Raw genomic sequence first — 23785 nt, forward strand, 5'->3', positions numbered from 1 at the left:
TTATCTTTACACAATACACCATAGTCTTAAGCCTTATCAACATCCTTATTACTCGTTTTGACAATAAGGAAAAGGTATGACCAACAATCAGTTTAAATAGCTTTATATAGTATATTTATATATATGCACACGATAGGTACATACGCATGTGAATCAAACAAAATATATTTATCCTTTAAATCAGAAGTAAGGTAAGAAAAACAAAAAAAGTCTTCATCACTCAAGAACTTTGAGTATAGGAGTTAGGAAGCTCATGTCGAGGCTGCACAAGATGTTGGTGTGGCCTCTTCTGCAGTACCGTGTCCAGTTCTGGTCACCCTGTTATAGCAAGGATATTATTAAGCTGGAGAGGATCCGGAAGAGATTTACCAGGATTTTTCCGGACATTGAGGGTTTGAGTTACCGGGAGAAGCTAAATAGGGTGGTTTTTCACTGGAGCGATGGAGGTTGAGAGGTGACCTTACTGATGTTTTTAAAATCATGAGGGGCTCAGGGGAGATGAATGGCAGGTGTCTTTTTGGTAGGATGGGGGGTTTCGAGACTAGTGGGCTTTTTTTTAAAGATGTGGGGAAGAGTGTGATTTGTGTGTGTAATAAACTTCCAGAGGAAATGGTGGATGCAGATATAATTTCAACGTTTAAAAGACATCTGTATAAGTATATGAAAGGAAAGATCTGGAGGGATATGGGCAGGCAGGACTGAGTTTAGTTTGGGAACATGGACTTGTTGGACCAAAGTGTTTGTTTCTGTACTGTATGACTGTATGGCTGTGGGTGATCTCAGAAATAAACAACTGGAAGCTTCAAAAGGAAAACAAAACGTGGTTCAGGGTAAAAAGCAAGAACCCATTGGTAATAGAAACAAAAGATGCCATTCAGCTATTCCTGGCTGAGTTGGATGTAAATGGCCACCTTTACCAGCAGCGTAGTACAGAGTTGAAAGGGATCACTTAAAAATATTGCTAGATGCTTCCATAAACAGCCAGGCTCCCAGCAGCTGGGATACTGTTACAGTATTTAAAGCAGCCAATGGCTTTGAGGTTACTCCCTGAGAAGCTTTAAGGACATTAAAAAGTTATAGATAGTTACTTAATCCAAAACAACAGCAAGCGCTAAAGGAATTTTGGCCGAACTGGGTTGAGAGCTGCTGCAGCATTTCCACTCAAAATAAAAATCACAACTTAACAAGCTCACTGAGTTTATTTCAGGACGTACAATGACTTATGATATAGCTGGATGCATTCCTTGATTTTTATTTTCCCCAGCTTTGCCTGCAATCGCATGTTTGCAGCAGTTATTTAATACAAAAGAATTTCAAAGCTGCCATGGAAACCGAGCACTTTAAAACAGCTGACCCAGCATTTGCATTGTACACCTGTTCGAAAGAAGCCAGAGCTTCGAATTTATGGCTTAGTACAGGTTCCCGTTCAAAGATGGCACTGTGGTCAGAATGCTGTTGTAGAATCCAGACTGACAAATAAATTGGATCCAACCACTCGCAATGAGGTGGAATTTTAATCGCGGGATATGTGTAGGTTGATGCCACTGAAACATCTCCCCATACTCTCACAGCAAGGGGAAATGATCAGGTCCACAATACTCCCCCAGATGGTCTGAATGGAAGGCATGTTCATCATGAAGTTCTTGATGCAAGGCATGACACACCTGGATAAGCAGTGACAAAATGCCAATATTATTACCAGAACATTAACAACTTGTGTTCATCACAGCAACAATTTTGCAGTTATAAGGACAGAAGTTGCTGGAAAAGCTCAGCAGTCCAGCAGCATCTGTGGAGAGAAATCGGAGTTATGTTTCGGGAACCTTCCTCAGAACTGAAGGAGTTTGCAGTTTTCAATCTTTCATGTACTGAGTTACCCTTCAAGATATTTCGCAGCGGAATTATCAGAGAAGACTTGATGTCAAGCCACCTCATTGAAACTGGTGACCAAATGTTAATGATGTAGTCTTGAAGCAATATCTGACAGGAAGATAGAGAGGTGTGGAGCAGCAAAGGATGTTGTTTTCAAGGACAGAATTCCAGAGCTCCTAGGCAACTGAGGCACAGCTGCCAACTGTGGAGCGATTCAAATCAGGGATGTGTGCAGGAAGCTGGAATTGGAAGAGGGCCAAGATTTTGAGTGATTGTACAGCCGAAGCAAGTTATTTAGATCGGGAGGTAAATGCCACAGGGGCATCTGAAGACAAGAATGTGAGCTTGGCAACTGAGGCATAGCTGAACACAGAATGTCAGTGACCACAGGGGCGATGGATGTGCAGAATTTGAGGATGGTTGGGATACAGACAACAGAGTGTCGAACGAGCTCAAGAGTCTGGAGGTGGAAGTATGGGACTATCTGGGGGTGGGATAGTAAAGTTTAGAGGTAACAAAAACATGGATGAGGCTTTCAGCAGCAAATAACCTGAAGTAAGAACAGAGGTGGAAGTTACCGGTTTGGGAGATCGAGGTGGTATCAAGTCAGAAACAAATCTCAGCATCGAATAGGATGACAATACTGACCAATATTAATCTCTCAATCAACATTACTAAATCTACTTATCAGGATATTATCACATTGCTGTTTATAGGAGCCTTGCTGTGCACAAACAGGTCCAGAAGATTGAGAAGAAATAGCTTATCAAGGTCTCAATCACACAGGGTGCCGATGTCTGCTTTCAAAACCCTCCACAGCCTTGAACCCTCCCTGATTCGGAAATTTTTTCCAGTCATCTGCCATGTGCACTTTTCCAATCCTAGCCTCTGTAGCATCCCCAATTTTAATCTTTGTGCCAAGGTGCTCAACTCTGGAATGCACTCATTAAATCTCTCACTCTGTTATATCAAGAACTGCCTCAAATTCCACCACTTTGACCACTTGAGAATAGTATCCGAGGCCAGTGAAAATTAAGGGAAGGAGGCAGAGGGAGTTGAAATGTACACTGAAACTGCACAAAATGATCACATCTTGAATTGGCAGTGCCATTTTGAGTGAAGGCACATACCAGTCCTAAATTTGGCATTCCAGCTCAAAACCATACTGTGGAGTTGTGTGTCCCACTGCCCTTATGTGTCTCAGTATCTAATTCTGTCTGATAATGCTTCAGTGAAATCAGATTGGAGGGATGCAAACAGGGAGATCCGGGATCATCTGGGAGAAAACAACACATTTCAGGGACTTTGAGGAGGGAAGGAAGATTGGGGCAGTAAATTTTCAGGAACAGAGAGAGGTTCAGGATGAGGTTCTTGAGGGGAGATGAGATGACGTAGGAATTGAGGGAGGAGGTACAGCACCGGATGGGAGATAATATCAGCTACCATGAGAGACAATGGAGGTCTGTTGGCTGGTAACCTATTTAGTGGATAGGATCAAAAGAGCTGAGAATGGGTCACATGAACAAGGTGAGCTCAGAGGGGACAGAGGGCAGATAAGAGAGAATTGAGAGAGGATGCGAGATCAGGGTTAAGATCAGGGAAATTAGTGGGAAGCTTGATTTAGTGAGAAAGAGAAAGGTTGGAAGCGGCTGAGGTAACTGATTGAATGCCTCAATTTCAATGACAAAAAAAGAAACATGAGCTCCAGACGCTAGTAACTGGAGGTGAGGCTGGAGGAGACAGGAACGTAATTTGTGGCAGTGGGCAGAAGGCAGAAGTTATCTGCACATTCCAGGATGTTTACCAGAGGACAGCAAGACACAACAGGGCAGATACTTTTCAGGAAAGGATGAGAAGGAATTGTGGTTGGGCATGGTAGGAAGGAGGACTTAAGTGACAATGAACTACTTTGATATTACCTTCCCCAATTGACACAAATAAAGTAGAGCGCCTTCATGAGATGGCCAGGTGTAGGAAGTGACCATGGACACAGGGTAGGGGGGGCTCACATGGGAGATGGGGTTGGGGCGGGGGGCTGGGTCATGGTTGGCAGTGGCAAGACCTCTGCTATCTCATGAGTAAGAGCATTAGAGAGAGTGTTGCCGGACAATTAGATGGCCAGCAACTCCGTGGTGTGGCACTACAGGCTGTTTTCAAAACTGAGGAAGCCAATTAAATCCAGAATCAAATGTCTTATCAAGAGGCGAGAAGCATAACTGGGACAAGGGGACTGAAGTGGATAACAAAGTGTGGAGCTGGATGAACACTGCAGGCCAAAGCAGCATCTTAGGAGCAGAAAAGTTGACGCTTCGGGCCTAAACCCTTAGGCCAGGGAGCAGTGGCTAGCGATAAACATCAACAACAACGACAGGAGGGCTTTGGTTGCCTCCAAGGGGGCCAGGAGGAATGATAAAGGAGACTAACACTTTGCCTGACACCAGCCACATAACTGAAGCTTCCCATATGGTATAGCATTCCCCTGCCAGGGATAAAACACTGGCAGTGGTGCGATGAAGCCTTTAGACAGCCATTAATTGCCCAAGTGAAGGCCTCAATAGACTCAAAAGTACATCAGCCCACCTGATGCCTGACCCATCCTATAAAATTTCACTTTGAGAAGTTAAATGGTACACGACTACCCAAGGGATGTTATTCTATGTCAATGAGGGAGCTTATTAAATCCAAGCAATGATAAAGAGGATACCCCTGACCTTCCCAATGGATTTGTTAATGTTTGACTTATGTTTATGTCCCTTAGTTCTGAACTCACTCACAAGTGGAAATGTCTTCCCCTCATCTATCAAATCAATGGTTTTCATATCCACTCAAAGGAGGTATGCATCATTGACAGGAATGGCATTTATTGCCTGTGGCGTTGGTAGTAAACTGCCTTCTTGAACTGCTGCAGTCCATGTGATGTAGCTACACCCACGATGCTGTGAGGAAGGGAATTCCATGACTTTGACCCAATGACAAATGAAGGAACAGCGACATATTTCCAAGTCAAGATGGCGAGCGGCTTGGAGGACAAGTTGCAGATAGTGGTGTTTCCCATGTATCTGCTGCCCCTTGTCACTCTACATTGATGTGGTTGTGGGTTTGGGGGGTGCTGTCTAAGGTGAATTTCATAATGAATGTCTGAGTATATCTTGTAGATGGCACACTGTGGAGGGAATGAATGCTTGTGGGTGGACTACCAATGAAGCTGGCTGCTTTGTCCTGAATGGTGGCAAGTTTATTGAAGCTGCATTCATCCAGCCAATGGGGAGTATTCAATCACATTCTTGACCTGTGCCTTTTAGATGGAAGACAGGCTTTGGGGAAGTCAGGAGGTGAGTTCCTCACTGCAAGATTGTTAGCCCCTGCTCTTATAGCCACAGTATTTAAACGGATTATCCAGTTCACTTTCTGGTCCATGGTAATCCCAGGATGTTGATAGAAGAGAATTCAGTGGTAGTTTATACCATTGAATGTGAAGGACCTAGAGTTTCCCTTGTTGGAGATGGTCATTACTTTACACTTGTGTGATGTGAATATTACTTGCAACTTTGTCGGTTCAAAGCTGGATATGAGGTTATCACCTTCTCAACTCACCTGAGGCTTGGTGACCCTCAGGTTAAACCACCCAGCAGTCATCCCTCTTTAATGAGAGGCCAGCCCTATGGTCCACTGGGGCTTTGGCAACTTTAGATTGTCATATCTGTTGTCCTTATTATGTGGCTCTTTTTAAAAAAAGCAAAGAAGCAATTAACAAGCTGTGAACTTTATAAATGTTGTTCCTGTAAAAGTAACTGGTATTTCATCTCCCAGAGCTAAAATATTTGAAATTGAATTATTTTTCAGCCATAACCAACTATTTTGATGACATTATCAGAAAGCAAAGGGCTTAACTGTGTGGAAACGGAATTCTCTCTAGTTCTCTCCTCATTGTCTGTAAATGCTGCACTGTGTACTTTTGTGTATAACAGCAACACTTTACAGGAAGGTTCCCTGCCCGTGACTGGGCACCCTGTCTGATTTTGCTGTTCCTCCTTCCCTGACTACAGTGACTGTTACCAACCCCATCACGATGAACTAAACTAGCACACCTTACAGAGATGACCTGACATTCATTAAGGCTATGGGATGCTTCACTTTAAATAGACCAATATCCTGAGAGGTAAAGAACTAAAGGTGGACAGACGTGGGTTGGAGAAATGGATGAGTTCAGGACAGAAATCACAAAGTAATTCTTTTATGCAAAAGGTGATAGAGATTTGAAGATAACACAGTGTGGTTTTGGAGGAACACAGCAGGCCAGACAGCATCAGAGGAGCGGGAAAGCTGACAAAAATGAGATTTGGAACTCTGACCCTTTAAGAGCAGTAAATGCTAAGACAAGTAGAATGTGTTTGTAAAATGTGGATGAAGTATCAAGGTCATACTTTGTGAAGATACTCTTTAATCAAGCTGCTATGACATAGTTTTGGAGCAAGCAGGACTTGAACCTGGGCCTCCTGGCTCAGAGGTAGGGACACCATAACTGTGCCACAACAACCCTATCAGGGGATGTGGAGATAGCAGCTCACGTACAAAGTGAGGATGTCAATTAGCCCATGTGATCTGGTTTTATGTAGTTTTAATTGACCTGTTCAGACATGCTATGACACACCTCTGGAACAGGTGGGACTTAAACCCAGGCCTTCTGGGCCAGAGGTAGGGCCACCACCATTCAGTACAAGAGCCCTATCGAGCGATTTGGAGGTAACACAGGCATTTGAGGTTCAGCTGAAAGAATTGATAGAGATGTTCAACGTCGTAATGGGTCTAAACAGCACGAATAAAGAGAAACAGTCGGTGAGTTTGTGACCAGAGTTTCAAATACTTCACAGAAGAACTAATAACACCATGAGGAAATTTTTTCTCATGTAGCAGGTGGTTAGGGTGTGGACTACGCTGTCTGAGAGTTTGGTGGCGGAAGGATCAATCATGGCCATCAAAATATGTATTAGCTAATGACCTGAAGAGAAAGGTTTTACTAAATGGAAAGGATGGGGCAGTGAGATGTGCTGAGTTGCTCCTGCAGAGAGTCCTCATGGACATGATGGGCTAATGGTCTACTTCCACACTGTGGCCATTCCAAGACTACATTCAATGAAAGATGTGCAGCCCCAAGGAGCTGAACAGTCTACCGTTGTTCTTAATGTTACAAATCTGCTCCACTCAAAGCCGTTCACAGGTCCCCTCCATGCATATGGATGTCTGTTGAAATGTTGTCAAAGGTGCTATGTAAATGTACATTGTTACTGTGATGTTCAATGCCAAAACTCTTATGGGAGGAATGGCTACCTGACTGAGGTACTGTTAGCTCACTGCCTACTTCATTCTCCATCAGATGTCAATACCTTCAGAAAAAGGAGGGGAAGGAAATGGGAGGAAGATGCCCAGAAGTAAATTGCCAGAATTGAATCTGCACTCGATATTCACAACTGCAAACAGTTGCTGAATAAGAAAAACATGAACTGTCACATTGACAACGTTCAATTTTGATTTATACTCACCAGATATGCAGGCAACTTAAAAGAGCGAAAATAAGTCCAGAGATTAAAGACACTGGCACAGCAAATATAAGTGAGATGATTCGATAGCACCATAACTTAGATACTTCAAACAATGCATCACTCCAAATCCAGACTTTGTCAAAACTATGCACCGAATCAGGCTCTGCAATCACATCTTCAAAGTTCACCTTTAAAGAAACAGAAATAGACCAGGGTTCATTGAGCAAGGTGGAAATGTATCTTCCATTTAGGCACATGTCACTGATTCCATTCTTCTCGCGCATTTAAGATATCCGTGTTATCTTGGCCATGGCCTAGGAGTGTCGGGCCTAGCAGCAGGAGTAGGCCATTCAACCCTTCAAGCCTGCACCTCCATTCAATAAGGTCACATTGCGGTCTCACATCCACTTTCCAATCTGCACTCCAAAATCCTGAACTCTCTTGCCTGACAATAACCTATCTCATTAAGCCTGGAGGAAATTCAGTGAGCAAATCCCACTGTTTTCATTCCATAGACTAATGACCTTCTGACTTCCTTATCTCAGTTTTAAATGGGAGACTGCCATCTATCTCAATAAGATCACCTCTCATTCTTCTCAACCCCGCTGGGCATTGGCCCAGTCTGTTCATGCTTTCATTCAGACCCCTTATGCCCTGTTTCATCAAGACTGCCTATATCCATCTCATTAATATTGCTTATTTCCACCCTGCCTCAACCCAGATACCATTGTAACCCTCATGCACACCTTTCTTATCTCGATTTTCAACAATTAATATTCATCCTTGACTGTTCTGCATCCTTCACCCCCTTAGAACTACGGTTTATTCAAAACTCTTTAGATCACCGCCTTGCACCAAATCTTATTCCACTGATCCCTCTCACATTCTCCAATCTGCATTGGCTTCCGATTTCCCAATACCTAAGGTTTAGCATTTCAGTTCTCGGGTTTCAATCCATCTGAGGATTTCCTTATCCTCTAAGTTCTTCCATATTTCTCTGGCCCATGGCTCTTTGGTGTATTACCTCTTCATTGCCCAAGCACTGGCTGTTCAACACAGTCTCCCATTCTCACATTCCCTCCATTAGCCCTCTGGCCTCCTCATCTTAACCGTTCCAACTCATGACTAAAGATTTGGCCATCGCTTTGAAGACCGCCTTCTTTGGTTGAGCAAACATTTTGTCTCAAGTCACTGCAAGTTTGAGACCTTTCTTTAGACAGTAAATGTGCTACATGAACGTAAACTGTGATGTTATACAAAATGATGTGGTGACACTGGAAGGCTGGAGGGATGATTAACAAGGGTGGTGCCAGAATGTGTGGGTATACCTATCAGATAAGGGTTGACGGGCTGAGGGAGAACTTTAAAATTCTGAAAATTCTTAAAATTCTGACAGCGGCCATATCCTGCTATGGGGGAGACAATAACTTCTTTCATAACCTTCTCTCTAATAGCGTTTGAGCCAGACAGTGTACTTGCTTACTTTCTCATGACTTATCATACCAAGTATAGCTGACCAGGATATTCTCCTACCCTTACCGTTTGCCACAGGCATATCAGAAGGATATAGTCAACTTGTTGATCATATTAAAAATGTACCATCAAGTCCTAAAGGGGCCTTGATCCCAGTGCTTCAGGCTGAAAGGTACCACTATATCCCAAGACTTCCAGATCATAATTGAAATGGCATAAATTCAGGACAAATCACCAGGAAATCCAATCAGAAATTCAAAAGGAGCCTGAAAAGTAATGAGAATATGGAAATCACTACCATGAGGAGTGGTTGAAGTAAACAGTATGGATACACCTGAGGGGAAGATTGACAAACAAATAAGGGAGAAGGGAATCGAAGTTGAGGAAGGCAGATTTAGGTGAGAAAGGTGAGAGGAGAGGAGTGCAACACCAACTTGGACTGATTGAGCCAAACGGCTTGTTCTTGTGCCATGTGAAATGTCATGGAATCTCATGTAAGAGGCTGCAACAGCATGAACTGTATTTTGAGACCTGCAGCACAGATTACACAGTGAGCTTCCATTCACACACACCAATGTATCATGTCCAATCCATAAATTATCATTCGCCTCTAATGTGCTCAGATGACATTCCAGGGTCTGCTATTTTCGAGAGGAGCATTACCCTGTTTAAAATACACACTTCTCTGCTGTATTAAAATAGTACGCAGAGAAATGTCACGCAAGCCCGTCATGTATCCGACATGTAGTATCACCAATCCCAAATTCCAGCTCGAGTCTTCAATTTTCCATACGTTCCAAGTGGAAAGGCTAAATATTCTGCTTAGAGGCTACAGGGAATGTCCTGGTGTAATCCCATTCAATGGACAAAAATTGTCAGTGTTTTGGCATGTGTCACTGCATTGATGGTATTTTGTATCTTCCAGGCAGACAACATTTCTGTTCGGTATGTGTAAGGTGCAGCAGGAGTGAGAAGGGTTAAGTACATTTGTTTCATTCATTCATGGCATGTGGCAGTGACTAGCTAGGCCTAGCATTAATTGCACATCCCTAAATGACCTTGAGGATGTAATGGTGAATGATCCTCTTGAGCTGCTGCAGTACTTAGTTGGTGGTAATGCGCATAATACCATTAGGAAGGGAGATCCAGGATTTTGACTCAGCCACAGTGAAGGAATGGTGATATATTCCAAGTCAGGATGATGAGTGACTCAAAGGGGTTCTTGCAGATGCTGGTGTTCTCATATATCTGCTACCTTTGTCCTCCTGCGTGGTAGAAGTTGGAAGTTTGGAATGTTCTGTTGGTGACATAATGCAATGTGTCTTGTAGATGGTGCATACTGGTACAATAATGTCTTGCTGGTGAAGGGAGAGAATGTTGAAGGTGCTAGAAGTGGTGCTAATCAAGAGCCTTCTTTATCCTGAATGGTGTCAAGCTTCCTGAGTGTTGCTAGAGCTGCACCCATCCAGGAAAGTATTCCATCCCAATTCTGATCATTTTTTATGCACTCATGAGATATAGGCATTGCTAGCTGGACCAGAACTTATTGCCCATCACTAGTTACACTTGAGAATGTGGCCTGAGCGGTATCCCTGAATACTGCAGTCTATTTAGTGCAAATGGATCCACAATGCCATTAGGGAGGGAATTCTAGGGTTTTAGACCACAGACCATAAGATATAGGAGCAAAATTAGGATATTCAACCCATTGAGTCTACTCATCCATTCTATCATGGCTGATGTGTTTCTCAACCCATTCTCCTGCCATGCCTCATAACCCTTGATCCCCTTACAGATCAAGAACCTATATATCTCTGTCTTAAATACACTCAATGACGTGGTCTCCACAGCCCTCTGTGGCAATGATTTCCACAGATTCACCACACCCTGGCTGAAGAAATTCCTCCTCATCTCAGTTCCAAACAGTCATTCCTACACCCTGAGGTTATGCCCTCAGGTCCTAGTCTCTCCTACCAGAGGAAACATCTTCTCCACATCCATTCTATCTAGGCCTCTAAGTATTCTGTAAGCTTCAATGAAATTCCCTTTCATCCTTCTAAACTCCATTGAGTATAGTCCCAGAGTCCTCAATGGCTCCTCAGCTAGCAAGCCTTTGATCCCTGGGGTCATTCTACTCTGGACCCCCTCCAATGCCAGCACATCCTTCCTTAGATATGGGGCCCAAAACTGTTCACAATTTTCCAAGTACAGTCTGACTACAGTCTTAGACAGCTTAGCAGTGCATCTCTGCTCTTGTATTCTAGCCCTCTTAAAATGAATGCTAGTGTTGCATTTGCCTTTCTAAATATCAATTGACCTACACATTGATCTTAAGAGAGTCCTGAACTAGAACTTTCAAGTCCCTTTGAGCTTCAGATTTCTGAAGCCTTTCCCCAGTTAGAAAATAGTCTACACCCTTATTCTTCTGACCAAAGTGCATAATCTCACACTAGCCCACACTGTATTCCATCTTTCACTTCTCTGTCTAATTTCCAAGCCTGATTAATACCTTCCTCAATACTGCATGACACTCCACCTTTTTTGTCTCAACTGCAAACCTAGCAATAATACCCTCAGTTCCTTTGTCCAGATTGTTAATGTGTAATGTAACTAATTGACTCCTGCAGAAATCCACTAGTCACCGGTTGCCATCCCAAGAAAGACCCTTTTATCCCTACTCATTGTTTCTGCCAGTAAGCTAATCCTCTATCCATGCCAGTACCTTGTCCCTAACACCATGGGCTCTTATCTTATTTAGCAGGCCCCTGTGCGATAGCTGGTCAAAGGCCTTCTGAAGATCCAAACAGATCACGTACACCGGCTCTCCTTTGTCTAACATGCTCATTACCTCCTCAAAGAATCTTAACAGATTTGTCAGTCATGACCTCCCCTTGACAAAGCTGGGATGTCTCAGCCCTATTTTACCATGCGCTTCCAAGTACTCTGTAATCTCATCCTTAACGGATGCCAAAATCTTACCAACGACCGATGTCAGGCTAGCCAGTCAGTAATGTCTTGTCTTCTGCCTCCTGCCCTTTTTAAATAGGGGCATTGCATTATCCATTTACCAGTCCTCTGGGACCCTCCCTGACTCCAGTGATTCCTGAAAGTTCACCATGAATGCCTCTTATATTACTTGCTTTCTTAGTTTCATATTTCATCTTCTTACCCCTTATTTCTTTGTTCATTATCCTTTGCTAGTTTTTAAAGGCTTCCCACTGATTTCCACCACATTATGCTTTTTTTTACGCTGTCTCTGACTCCCCTTGTCAGCTATGGTTTTCTCCTACTCCCCTTAGTAAGTTTTTTCTTCCTCAGGCTGAATTTCAGCTATGCCTCCCAATTACCCACCAAACTTTCTGCCATTGCTGCTCCACTGTCTTCCCTGCTAGGCTCCGCTTCCAGTTGACCCTGGCCAGCACCTCCTTTATGTCTTTGTACTTACCTTCACTCAATTGAATATACTGTTGTATCTGATTCCAACTTCACCCTCTCAAATAGCAGGGTGATTTCTACCATAGTGTGGTCACTGTCTCCTCGGGGTGTCTTCACCTTTAGCTCCTTAATTGACCCTGCCTCATTACGCATCACCACATCCAGAACTGCCTATTCCCCTGGTGGGCTCTACCACATGCTGCTCCAAAGAAACCATCTCATAGACATTCCACAAATTCCATTTCCTGGAATCCGCCAGCAACCGGATTTTCCCAGTTCACCTGCATGTAGAAAACCCCCGTGATTATTGTAATAGTGTCATTCCCTTACATGTCCTTTCTATTTCTTCATTTGTTTTCCGCCCCACATCTCAACTACTGCTAGGAGGCCTGTACACAACTCCCACTCCCAGCAGTGTCCTTTTTGCTTCGCAGTTCCTCAACTCTGCCCACATAGAGTCAGAAGGTGTAGAACCTATTATCACCTCCTGCTATTAATTTAAGAACATAAGACATAGGAGCAGAAATTAGGCCATTCGGCCCATCGAGTCCGCTCCGCCATTCGATCATGGCTGTAGGTTCCTCTACCCCATTCTCCCACTTTCTCCCCGTAACCCTTCTCCCCCTTGTTAATCAAGAACCTATCTATCTCAGTCTTAAATGCTCTCAATGACCTGGCGTCCGCAGCCTTCTGTGGCAGTGAATTCCATAGATTCACCACTCTCAGGCTGAAGAAGTTTCTCCATCTCTCCATTCAAAAAGGTTTTCCCTTTACTCTAAGGCTGTGCCCTCGGGTCCTAGTCTCTCCGACAAATGAAAACATCTTCCCAACATCCACTCTTTCCCTGGCCATTCAGTATTCTGATGTAATTCAATCTCTTACTATCAATGCAACCCCCACCCCCTCTGCCCATCAGTCTGTCCTTTCAATACGATGCATATATTGGGATATTTAGTCCCCAGCCCTGATTCCCTTGCGTCCCCTTGTGTGGTACCCACAACATCATACCTGCCAATTTCAGTCTGCGATATGAGCTCATTCACCTTGTTTCATATACTGTTTGCATTTAAGTACAAATCCCTCAGTCCTGTGTTGAATGCCCCTTCTCATAGGTGTCCCCTTAACTGCTGTGCCTGAATTTAGATTTCTGAGCCTTTGATATTCTGTGTCCTTTTACTTGTCCTGGAAAATTTAATATCCTCTACTCAGTCCTCCCCCAGTGACAGTGAAGGGATGGGATACATTTCCAAGGTAGAATGGAGAGTGACTTGGAGGGAAGAGACTTGTGTCTTGCAGATGGTGGAAAAGCTTTGAGGAGCCAGAAAGTCAGTTACATGCTGCAGGGTTTCCAGCTTCTAACCTGCCCTGACAGGTTAACACCACACAGCTTATAATGACTAATCCAGTTCAGTTTCAGGTCACAATGCAATTGGGCAGTGAACTCCAGGATTTTGACCCAACTACAGTGAAGGAACAATGATATGTTTCCAAGTCAGGATGGTGTGAGCCTTGCAGATGGTGCTGTTCTGATGTTTCTGCAGCTGTTCTGCTGGGTAGAAGTAGGAGGTTTGGAAGATGCTGTTGGAGGAGCCTTGGTGACTTACAGTAGTGCATCTTGTAGATGGTAAACACCACGACCACAGTGTGTGGGTGGTGAAGGGTGAGAATGTTGAAGGTATGGGTCGCATGCTAATCAAGGGCTGCCTTGTCCTGGATGATGTCAAGCTCCTTGAGTGTTGTTGGAGCTTCCAGGCAAGTGGAGAGTATTCCATCACATTCTTGACTTTTTTTATTACACTCATCAGATGTAGGCATTCCTGGCTGGGTTAGCATTTATTGTCCTTTACTAGGATGTTCATAGTGGGGGATTCGGTGATCGTAATTCTATTGAACGTCAAGGTACAATAGTCAGATTTGTTCTTGTTGGAGATGGTCATTGACTGAACCTGCGATGATTGATCTCCAAGAACAACCATTTTATGCACTAGTTAGAAGTCCAAACAGAGGAGAGATTTCCCCCAATTCCTATTGACTACAGTTTTGCTAGGGGTCCTGGAACAGCTAAACAGGGGCACAGTTTGTTCTGGAGTACATGTCTTCAGTACTACTGACAGGTAAGACCTCATTTGGAGTTTTGTGTCAGAAAGATGTCAATGTGTTGGAGACAGTTTACAAGAATGGTTCCAAGGATGAGAAACTTCAGCTAAGAGGACAAATTGATGAACTTGGGTCTCTTCTCCTTGGAGAGTAGAAGGCCATGAGGAGCACGGACTGAAATTTTCACAATCATGAATGGACTGGATGGAGTATCATAGAATCATTACAGTGTGGAAATAGGCCATACCACACCCCAACCAGCCCTATAAACCTGTATTCCTATGGCCATTCCACCTAACCTCCACATCTTTGGACTGAGAGGAAACTGGAGCATCAAGACACAGGGAGAACATGCAAATTCCACACACACAGTCACCCCAGGCTGGAATCGAACCCGGATCCCTGGCACCATGAGGTAGCAGAGCTAACCACTGAGCTACTGTGCCACCCTGAGTAGACAGAAATATTTGCTGCTTGTACAAAGAAGCAGACTAATGTGGGATAGCTTTAAAGTGATGTGCAAATGAAGCAAGGACGATGTGAGAAAAAACGTTTTCAGTCAATTAGTAGTTGAAGAATGCAATACACTGCCTAAGAAGTGTGGTGGAGACAGATTAAATTGAGGCATTCAAGACAGTATTGGATGGTTATTTGAACAAAAATAAGATGTGAAAGGTCAGGGGAGAAAGCAGGAGATTGGCACTAAGTAATGGTGATTATTTGAAGAGGTGGTGCAGATACTATGGGACAAATGGCTTCCATCTGCGCTGTAAGGCTTCTGTGAATGTTGTCGGAGTCCCATGGTTTTTCCAATTTCTAGGGCCTTCAGGCAGTCTTCAGTATTACTGTAAGTGAATCAAATTCAATGAAGACTGACATCTGTGATTCTGAGATCTCAGGAGGAGGCTGAAGCAAATCATCCATCCAGCACACCTGGCTGCAAATGACTGCAAATATTTCAGTCTTGTCTTTTGCACTGATGAGATGGACTATGATATCATTGAATATGAGGTTATTTGTGGATAAACACCCTCCAGTGAGGTTTGAACTAAAGCTCCCTGGATTATAAAACGAGTCCTTGGAATGTCTGGCACATTGACATTACCGCTACATTGCTGCACCACATTGCCTTAGGAGATAACACAGTGTGAAGCTGGAGGAACGCAGCAAGCCAGGCAGCTTCAGAGAATCAGGAAAGTTGACATCTCGGGTCGGGACCCTTCTTCAGAAAAATGTCCCAACCCAAAATGTCAACTTTCCTGCTCTTCTGATGCTGTCTGGCCTGCTGTGTTCCTTCAGCTCCATGCTGCATTATCTCTGACTCCAGCCTCTTCAGTTCATACTATCATTACCTTAGAACTTTTTTTTAAAATCCCTTTTGTGAAGTAAGCCACTTCACAGGAGATAATGGAGCCCATGCAAGAACTGGGAAAGAAACTGGGATGAATTTAATTGATAGCTTTTGAGGCTGTTTCTTAAGCTGGAGATAGAAGGTGGTGGCATAAGGGATTTAAAGAGTGGGAATTCCTGAGTTTCACCTCATTGTGGGGTGGTTTAATCTTATTGTCCTACCTGATATTAATTAAATAAGCAACTTAAAACCCTGGAGTTGATGTGGGCAATTATATCATACTCCTTATCTGCAGTACACTAGAACATGAATCTCATAGACACAAGCATTAGAAATGCAATTCCAAAATATCTGTGCAAACCTAGAAACATAAAAACATAGAAGATAGGAGCAGTAGTCATTAATGCCTCAAGCCTACTCCACCATTCAATATGGTCATGGGTGATCATTTAGAGCAATACTTTAATTCTGCCATCTCCCCATCTCCCTTTAGCCACAAGAGCTCTTCTTAAAGACACATAATGTTTTAGCCTCAACTACTTCCTGTGGTAGTTAACTCCACAGGCTCACCACCCTCTGGTCCGAGATGCAAAACTAATCCAACTTCCTCCTCGCAATGTGGTACCCATGCCGCAAAACATGTTAACATCTGATTGGAAAGACAGCGTCTCCCCTTGGCCCTACTGTGCAGGGTTAGCCTTGCCTTTTGTGCTCCGACTTGAAATGAGAACTGAACCTCAGATCTTACCTGGGCAGGTCCCACTGAGCCACGGCACAGAGACTGGCTACTTCCTGCTTACCTCAGTTCTACAAACTGGCACCTGATGGCCAAAACACTTCCTCTATAACTGTGCAGGGCTTTAAATTGCATACATACATAAACAATTACACCGAGGGGGATCTTTATGGTTTATTTACCTACACACAAAATGGGCTGTGTCAATGAACGGCAGTGCCAAATTGTTGATGATGGGTGGAGCTCACGTTGAACCTGCCCAGTGACCATAAGGCATTTGCCCAGTGCTCTGTTCTGAAGAAATCGTTTAGTTGCAAATCGCACTGAGGCGATCAGGGCTCGGAGATCAACTGGAGAGACACAGGACATGTTCGATATGAAGCATGGTGCCCAGCCAAGAGGGAACACCACGGCTTAGCTGGACGAAGCTCTGTGCTCAACTTGCTGACCTGCCTTCCCTTCAAAAGAGACTACAGACCGGGGCGGGGTTTCAGAAAGTGCACCCTTCATGGACAACCCATACAGAGGGGATTTATTTTGTAAACAAACAAATTATCCAGGTTACTGCAAGGGCTCTGCGCTCTGTTGACTAAAATGCTTGAGCTCTGCCTGGAGCCTTTCTTACGATATGGGTGGGAGTCTCTTACCTTTAAGTGGGCATTGATGCCTCTGGGGTCCCGGTCTTCCACCGACGAGGGCTGTCCCTTAGGTGCCGGGACACTTTGATCCGGCTCCCCTTGCTCCTCACCGAGGTCGATTTTGGTCTCGTTCAGGTGTTCGCCTGCGAGCATGCTTGCACATCCGACGGCAGAGATGGGGATGCGGTCAGGCAGGACGGAGGGAGACACGGCAGCAAAGGCACGGGTATGGCTAGAGGTCTGATTGAAGTTGCAGATGCTGCAGATCCGGCCCCCCCATGTAAATCTATAGCTCCCTCAGACAGCCTGCGCTATGTGATCGGTCTGACACTGGCATCTGCTGTTCCCAAATGCAGCGGAGAATATTCTGCCTCTGACATACTAGGGAAAGGAATGTCTGATCTCCTGTGCACCAATGGCAGCTAGCCTTTGGGTTTTTAGTCCAGTGCTCTGAATAAATCCCAATTGTTTAATGCAGAAGTGACCAAATTATCTCTCTAAATATAGGGAGCTTCCTTCAGACGCAATGACCGAGTGCAATATTTCCAATAATTAAACACTCCTGTGCCATAACATGCAGGCTTCTAACTTTCCCAGAGTTTGTCACTCCCACTCCACCACTGATTCTATTCATTGGCTGTTGCCCGATTTAATACATTTATTACATTATCGTATTACATTAGATTTAAAGGGGCACAGAGTTTCAAGGGCAATGTTTTTAAAGGGGTACTGTTTTTAAAGTGACACTGTCTTTAAAATTGGACTGAGTTCATAGGGGCACTATCTTTAAAGGGATCCTGAGTTTAAAGGGGCACTGTCTTTAAAGAGATACTGGGTTTAAAAGGGTACCATCTTTAAAGAGATATTGAGTTTAAAGGGGCACTGTCTTTAAAGAGATACTGGGTTTAAAAGGGTACCATCTTTAAAGAGATATTGAGTTTAAAGGGGCACTGTCTTTAAGATGGCCTGAAACAAAATACTGTGAATGATAGAAGTGTGAAACAGGAACAGAATTGCTGGAGAAACTCAGCAGTTCTGGCAGCATCCATGGAAAGAGAAACAGGGATAACGTTTCGAGTCCAAGGAATTGAAGGAGGCAGAATGAAATGATTTTTATAAAAGGGGCAGGAGGAGCGATTGGAGCCGACAGTGAGGGCATTCAACAGTAAAAGACGGAGGGGGTGACAAGGTGCTAGAGGAGGGATTCAGATGTAAAATAGCAGCACAACTTTGCAAAGAGACAGCCAACAAGCAAGACACAGGGGATGACGCGCTTGCCTGTGCGCGCATGTGCATTTGTATATGTGTTTGTGTGTGTGTGTATGTTTGCACGCTTGTGTGTGCCTGTGTATGTGTGTGCATGGGACTGGGAGGCTGTTAAAATCAAACTGAAGAGCACTATTCATGTTCTGAATCGAACTCATTCTCACTTTGCACTTTGGGATTTACCAGCCTGTTTCTGGGAATGAAGAGTTTGAGTTATAAGGAAAGACTGTATGGGCTGGCACTGTTTTTACTAGCGCTCAGGAGATTGAGAGGTGACTTTATAGCGGTTTATAAAATCATGAGGGGCATAGATAAGATGAATGGCAGATGCCTTTTCCCCAGGGTGGGGGATTTCGAGACTAGGACACATATTTTTTAAGATGAGAGGAGAAAGATTTTAAAAAGACACGAGGCATTTTTTTTAACACACAAATTGATTCGTGTGTGGAATGAACCTCCAGAGGAAATGATGGATGTGGGCACGGTTACAATGTTTAGAAGATACTTAGATAAGTCCTTGAACAAAAAATGCTTTTAGGGAAACAGGCCAAGCGCAGGCAGGTGGGACTAGTATAGTTTGGGATTATGGTTGGCATGGGCTGGTTGGACTGAATGGTCTGTTTCCGTACTGTGTGACTCTGTAACTATAACATCTCCTTGACTTGCCTAATGCTGACTTCATTATCAAACCAGCTGATAAAGAGGGTCAGGAAGAACTACCAATGCTGGAGTCAAAAATAACACAGTTTGGAGCTGGAGGAACACAGCAGGTCAGGCAGCATCTGAGGAGCCTATTTCCGAAGAAGGGCCCAAAATGTCAACTTTCCTGCTCCTCTGATGCTGCCTGGCCTGCTGTGTTCTTCCAGCTCCATACCAATAAAAAGGGCTGCAGTTTTTTTTGTCTGGCATGCTGACCACTACCTGGAAGAGACTGGGCCCTAACTCTCAGACACATCCTCCTACCTTCCCTGGATCATGGCCCTGCCATTGAACATCAGGGTGTAGTTCCCAGGGCTGTCACTGACCTCATCTCCTCTGGAGATCTTCCCTCCACAGCTTCCCAACTCATAGTCCTCCTCCCCTTCAATCCCGGACAGCTCGCTTCTACCTCCTTCACAATAGCCAGACACAGGGCTGACCCGTCGCTCCAGCCAATCCCTGTTCCAATGAACCTATTTCTTCCTTTCTTAAATGTTTTCTTTCTCCCTTTTCCCCGACTTATATTTCAGATTGTTTTTGACTGTCTACACAGCTCCATCCCACCAGTCTCTGCATTCAGAGTCTCATCCTCTGCCATTTCTATCACCTTCAGCAGGAGGCTGCTATCATGTACATCTCTCCCCTGGCAACCCCCCTCCCACACACACACAATGGACAGTGTCCCTCATAGACCATTTTTTTCTGCAGCACCCTTGTCCATACCGCCACTTGTCCATTCACCTCCTCCATCCTCAATGTCCGAGGCTCCTGTAGTGTTTGGAATGAGGTCAGCGAGTCAGACTTAATAAAATATGAGTTCCCTGAGTGTGAAGGAGGACTGAGTCCGGAGGAGGACTGAGTTTGAAGGCCTTCCATCTCTGCATTTATGTGGTTGCCCGTATATTTTGCACATCCCTTTTGCTCTGGTGCTCATTCCTTTGTTCCAGATTTGCAGTGTCAATTCTGTTGCCTTTCTCTTGACTTCGTCTGTCTATTCACAGCTGCATGTGCTATCACACAGTCTGTGGGTTCATCCTTTCCAAATAAATCTTCCTGTACTTCAGGGTGTGCAGAGTCCCAGAAAAGCTGATCTGTCAGCCTTTCAATTATGTCCACGACATTACATTTTCAAGAAGCATTTTTAGCCGTGTCAGGAAATTGTCAACAGGCTCACCTGATTCCTGTGTCAGGATTTCAGCCTCATATTGGTTGATCGGAAGATTTCACGTAGGCCAGAAACACGCGTGGAATCTTTCAAAAATATTGTCCGTGTTTCTGCTGTCGTCTTCATTCAGCTCCCAGCTGTTAAACAAATGTAACCATTTCTCTCTTTCCTCCCAAAAGGGTTGAGCTGACCCTTTCCTCTTCACTTGTGTGTTCTGAAATATCAGCAGCTTCCTTCAACACCCCACACTGTTCCCTGGATAACATCTCTGTCTCAGGCTTGTCGCAGTGCTCCAGCAAACCTCAATGCAAGTTGGAAGAACAACACCTCATTTTCTGCTTGGGAACTCTATTGCCTTCTGGACAGGCAACATCAGAGGAGCAGGAAAGTTGACGTTTTGGTTCGGGACCCTTCTTCAGAAGTTCTAAACCTTCCTGCTCCTCTGATGCTGCCTGGCCTACTGTGTTCCTCCAGTTCCACGCTGTGCTATTTCTGACTCCAGCATCAGTAGTTCTTACTATCTCAATATCAAGTTCAATAATTTTAGGGCTTGAGGCACCTTCTCACAAGTCCTTGCCCCAACCTCAACCTTTATTATCACATGGTCTGCCATTACAGACAATCCATTGTTAACCTCTAAGAGTTCCCATTAATAGCCATCTATTCTCCCAGGCTGACCATTACCCATTCCTTTGTCTCTCCAACGGTTCTTCTCTCTCTCGGAGCTCTACCCCCACCTATCATTTACACCTTGCCCGTCTCCCCCACCCTATCTTCTGCACAAATATCAACATTTTCCTAGCTACCATCAGTTCTGATGAAGATTCACTGGACCCAGAACGTGAACTCTGATTTCTCTCCACTGATGCTGCCAAACCTGCTGAGATTTTTCAGTCCAGCAATTTCTGTTTCTGTTTCTGAATTCCAGTATCCACAGTTCTTTCGGTTTGTTTTTACTATTGACCTCCAAGTTTATTCCGTACTGGAGCTTTGGTGTGGAAGCCATTTGTAGTCTGATACTCCATTTTGCTCTCTCTGGCATTAATTCAGGTTAATTTTTCAAGCTAGTGCACCAGTAAATTCATTCAAAGTGTTAGGTTTTTATTCGTAGACAACCCACTACCACAATTTTGTGTCTTTTTGTTTCCAAAGTAACAAACAGTTCAGACTCAACATTGTTTCAGAGATCATAGGAACTGGAACCAGATGTGGCCTCCTCTACATCAGGGAAACCAAGCGGAGGCCTGGGGACCACTTTGTGGAACACCTAGGCTTGGCTCGCGACAAACAACTGCACCTCCCAGTCGCGAACCATTTCACCTCCCCCTCCCACTCCTCAGATGACATGTCCACCCTGGGCATCCTGCAGTGCCACAACAATGCCACCCGAAGGTTGCAGGAACAGCAACTCATATTTCGCTTGGGAGCCCTGCAGCCCAATGGTATCAATGTGGATCTCACAAGCTTCAAAATCTCCCCTCCCCTACCGCATCCCAAAACCTGCCCAGCTTGTACGCGCCTCCCTAACCTGTCCTTCCTCCCACCTATCCCCTCCTCCTACCTCAAGCTGCACCCCCATCTCTTACCTACTAGCCTCATCCCACCCCCTTGACCTGTCTGTCCTCCCTGGACTGACCTATCCCCTCCCTACCTCCCCACCTACACTCACCTCTACAGGCTCCTTCCCCGCCTCTTTGACCTATCTGTCTCCTCTCCACCTATCTTCTCCTCTATGCATCTTCTTTCCGCCTCCCCTTCTCTCCCTATTTATTTCAGAATCCTGTTCCCCCATTTCTGAAGAAGGGTCCAGGCCCAAAACTTCAGATTTCCTGCTCCTCTGATGCTGCTTGGCCTACTGTGTTCATCCAGCTCTACACGTTGTTAGCTCAGACTCAACATTCTAAGTTGACTGTATTTCTTACACCTAACCATATGGCTGTGGAGGGACACGACTGATACACTAATGGCTGAAGCATGGTTACAGGGCAGTAGTAAAACATAGCACCCCAGGATATAACTTCATGCAACAATCATTTCTTAGCTCTTCATGAATAATCATGCTGATGTTTGTTTGTGAGAATAACAATTCGCTGTCATCTGCTTTGGGCTAGAATTAGCATCCCCTGAAAACTCAGTCTCCTGCAAACTCAGTCCCCTTTAAAAACAGTCTTCCACCAAACTCAAACAGCAAGTCCCCTTTAAACTCAATCCCTTTCAGGCTCAGTCCCTTTCAAACAAAATCCCTTACAGATTCAGTGCCCCTTCAGACTCCATCCCCCTTCAAACTCAATCCGCTCAAACGTGATCCTCCATTAAATTCAGTGCACCTTAAAAACACAGTCCCACTTTAAAACCAGAAAGTGCCAAATAAACTCATCAGATCTGATAGCACCTGTGGAGAGTGAAACACAGAGTTAATGTTTTGACTCCAGACTCCTCTCTGGAACTGAAGGGGACTGGAATATGATTTTATGACACTGTTGATAAAAAGGGGAGGAGGAGTGAGTGGAACAGATGATGAGGGTGCCCAGAGCAAAAGAAAAAGGGAGTGATAATGATAGCAAAGGAGGAATTGGGATGTAAATTTGGTGTAAATGGTAGATTTTATTTGGTGAAAAGAGGTCTACTCTGCTGACAACAAACCTGACAAAAACACAACAAAGTACATGCGGAAGGGGGATTGTGGTGGTTTGAAATCAAAATGGATAACAGAGGCCAATCTCTGAATTTGTGGAATTCGATATTGTGTCCCAGAGACTGTAAAGTGCCTGCACAGGAAATGGAGGGCAATATCTCCAGCCTGCCTTGGGCTCCGCTGAAATGCTGCAGCAGACCAAGGATGGACATGTTAAAAATGGGAGTAAGGAGGTGTGTTGACGCGGCAGGCAGTTGGGATGGGGGGACGGGTGGTGGGTCATACTTAGCTATAGAATGGAGGGTGTCCGCAAAGTGTTCTCATAGTCTGTGTGTCTGGCCTCACCAGTGTGCGGAAGACCGCATCGTTAGCAGCGAATACGGTAGAGTGGGATGAAAGAAGTACAAGTGAAATGGTGCTGCTTCTGGAAGGTGTGTTTGAGGCTAACATAACTCCACAAGAGGCTGATATCTTGTCAGCAAGTCACCCTTTATTTACACGTGGCGAGTCCTTAATTTTAGTACTGCCTCATACTGAGTCAAGCACCACAGTGTCAGAATCTGTGATACTCCCCTTTTTTATTCTGTCAACTAGGGCTCCCTGATGGGACCAATTAACAGCCCCAGCCAGGGAACTCCTATGGGGTCCACCTGGCTGACCTCATTACAATCACCACATCCCTCCCACTCAGAGCCTGAGGACACAGGCCAATCCTTTCTCTTGGAGAACTTCCTGGGGCGTTTTAGGACTGGGTCAGGCTCTTCTGACTCAGCATCTGACACGGGCAGAGTGTAACATGCAGGACATGTCCCTCTTGCACCAAGAACGCTTTGGTAGAATTTCTTCGAGTGGTAAAGATGTCGAGGTGGCTGTACCTA

General features: G+C 44.6%; 1 protein-coding gene across 1 annotated transcript; it reads right to left on the bottom strand.

Annotated features, from left to right (window-relative positions):
- Positions 1-97: 97 nt before the first annotated feature.
- Positions 98-17522, bottom strand: LOC125460395 (caveolin-2-like). Its single transcript, XM_048547845.2, has 3 exons — positions 17152-17522; positions 7413-7600; positions 98-1664 (listed from the first exon to the last, which is right to left on the bottom strand). Exons 1-3 carry the CDS (start codon positions 17293-17295, stop codon positions 1514-1516), a joined length of 483 nt encoding a protein of 160 aa, XP_048403802.1. The 5' UTR covers positions 17296-17522; the 3' UTR covers positions 98-1513.
- Between the last annotated feature and the right edge of the window lie 6263 nt (positions 17523-23785).

Source organism: Stegostoma tigrinum, chromosome 11 (assembly GCF_030684315.1).
Source record: "Stegostoma tigrinum isolate sSteTig4 chromosome 11, sSteTig4.hap1, whole genome shotgun sequence".
In the NCBI taxonomy this organism is placed as follows: Eukaryota; Metazoa; Chordata; class Chondrichthyes; order Orectolobiformes; family Stegostomatidae; genus Stegostoma; species Stegostoma tigrinum.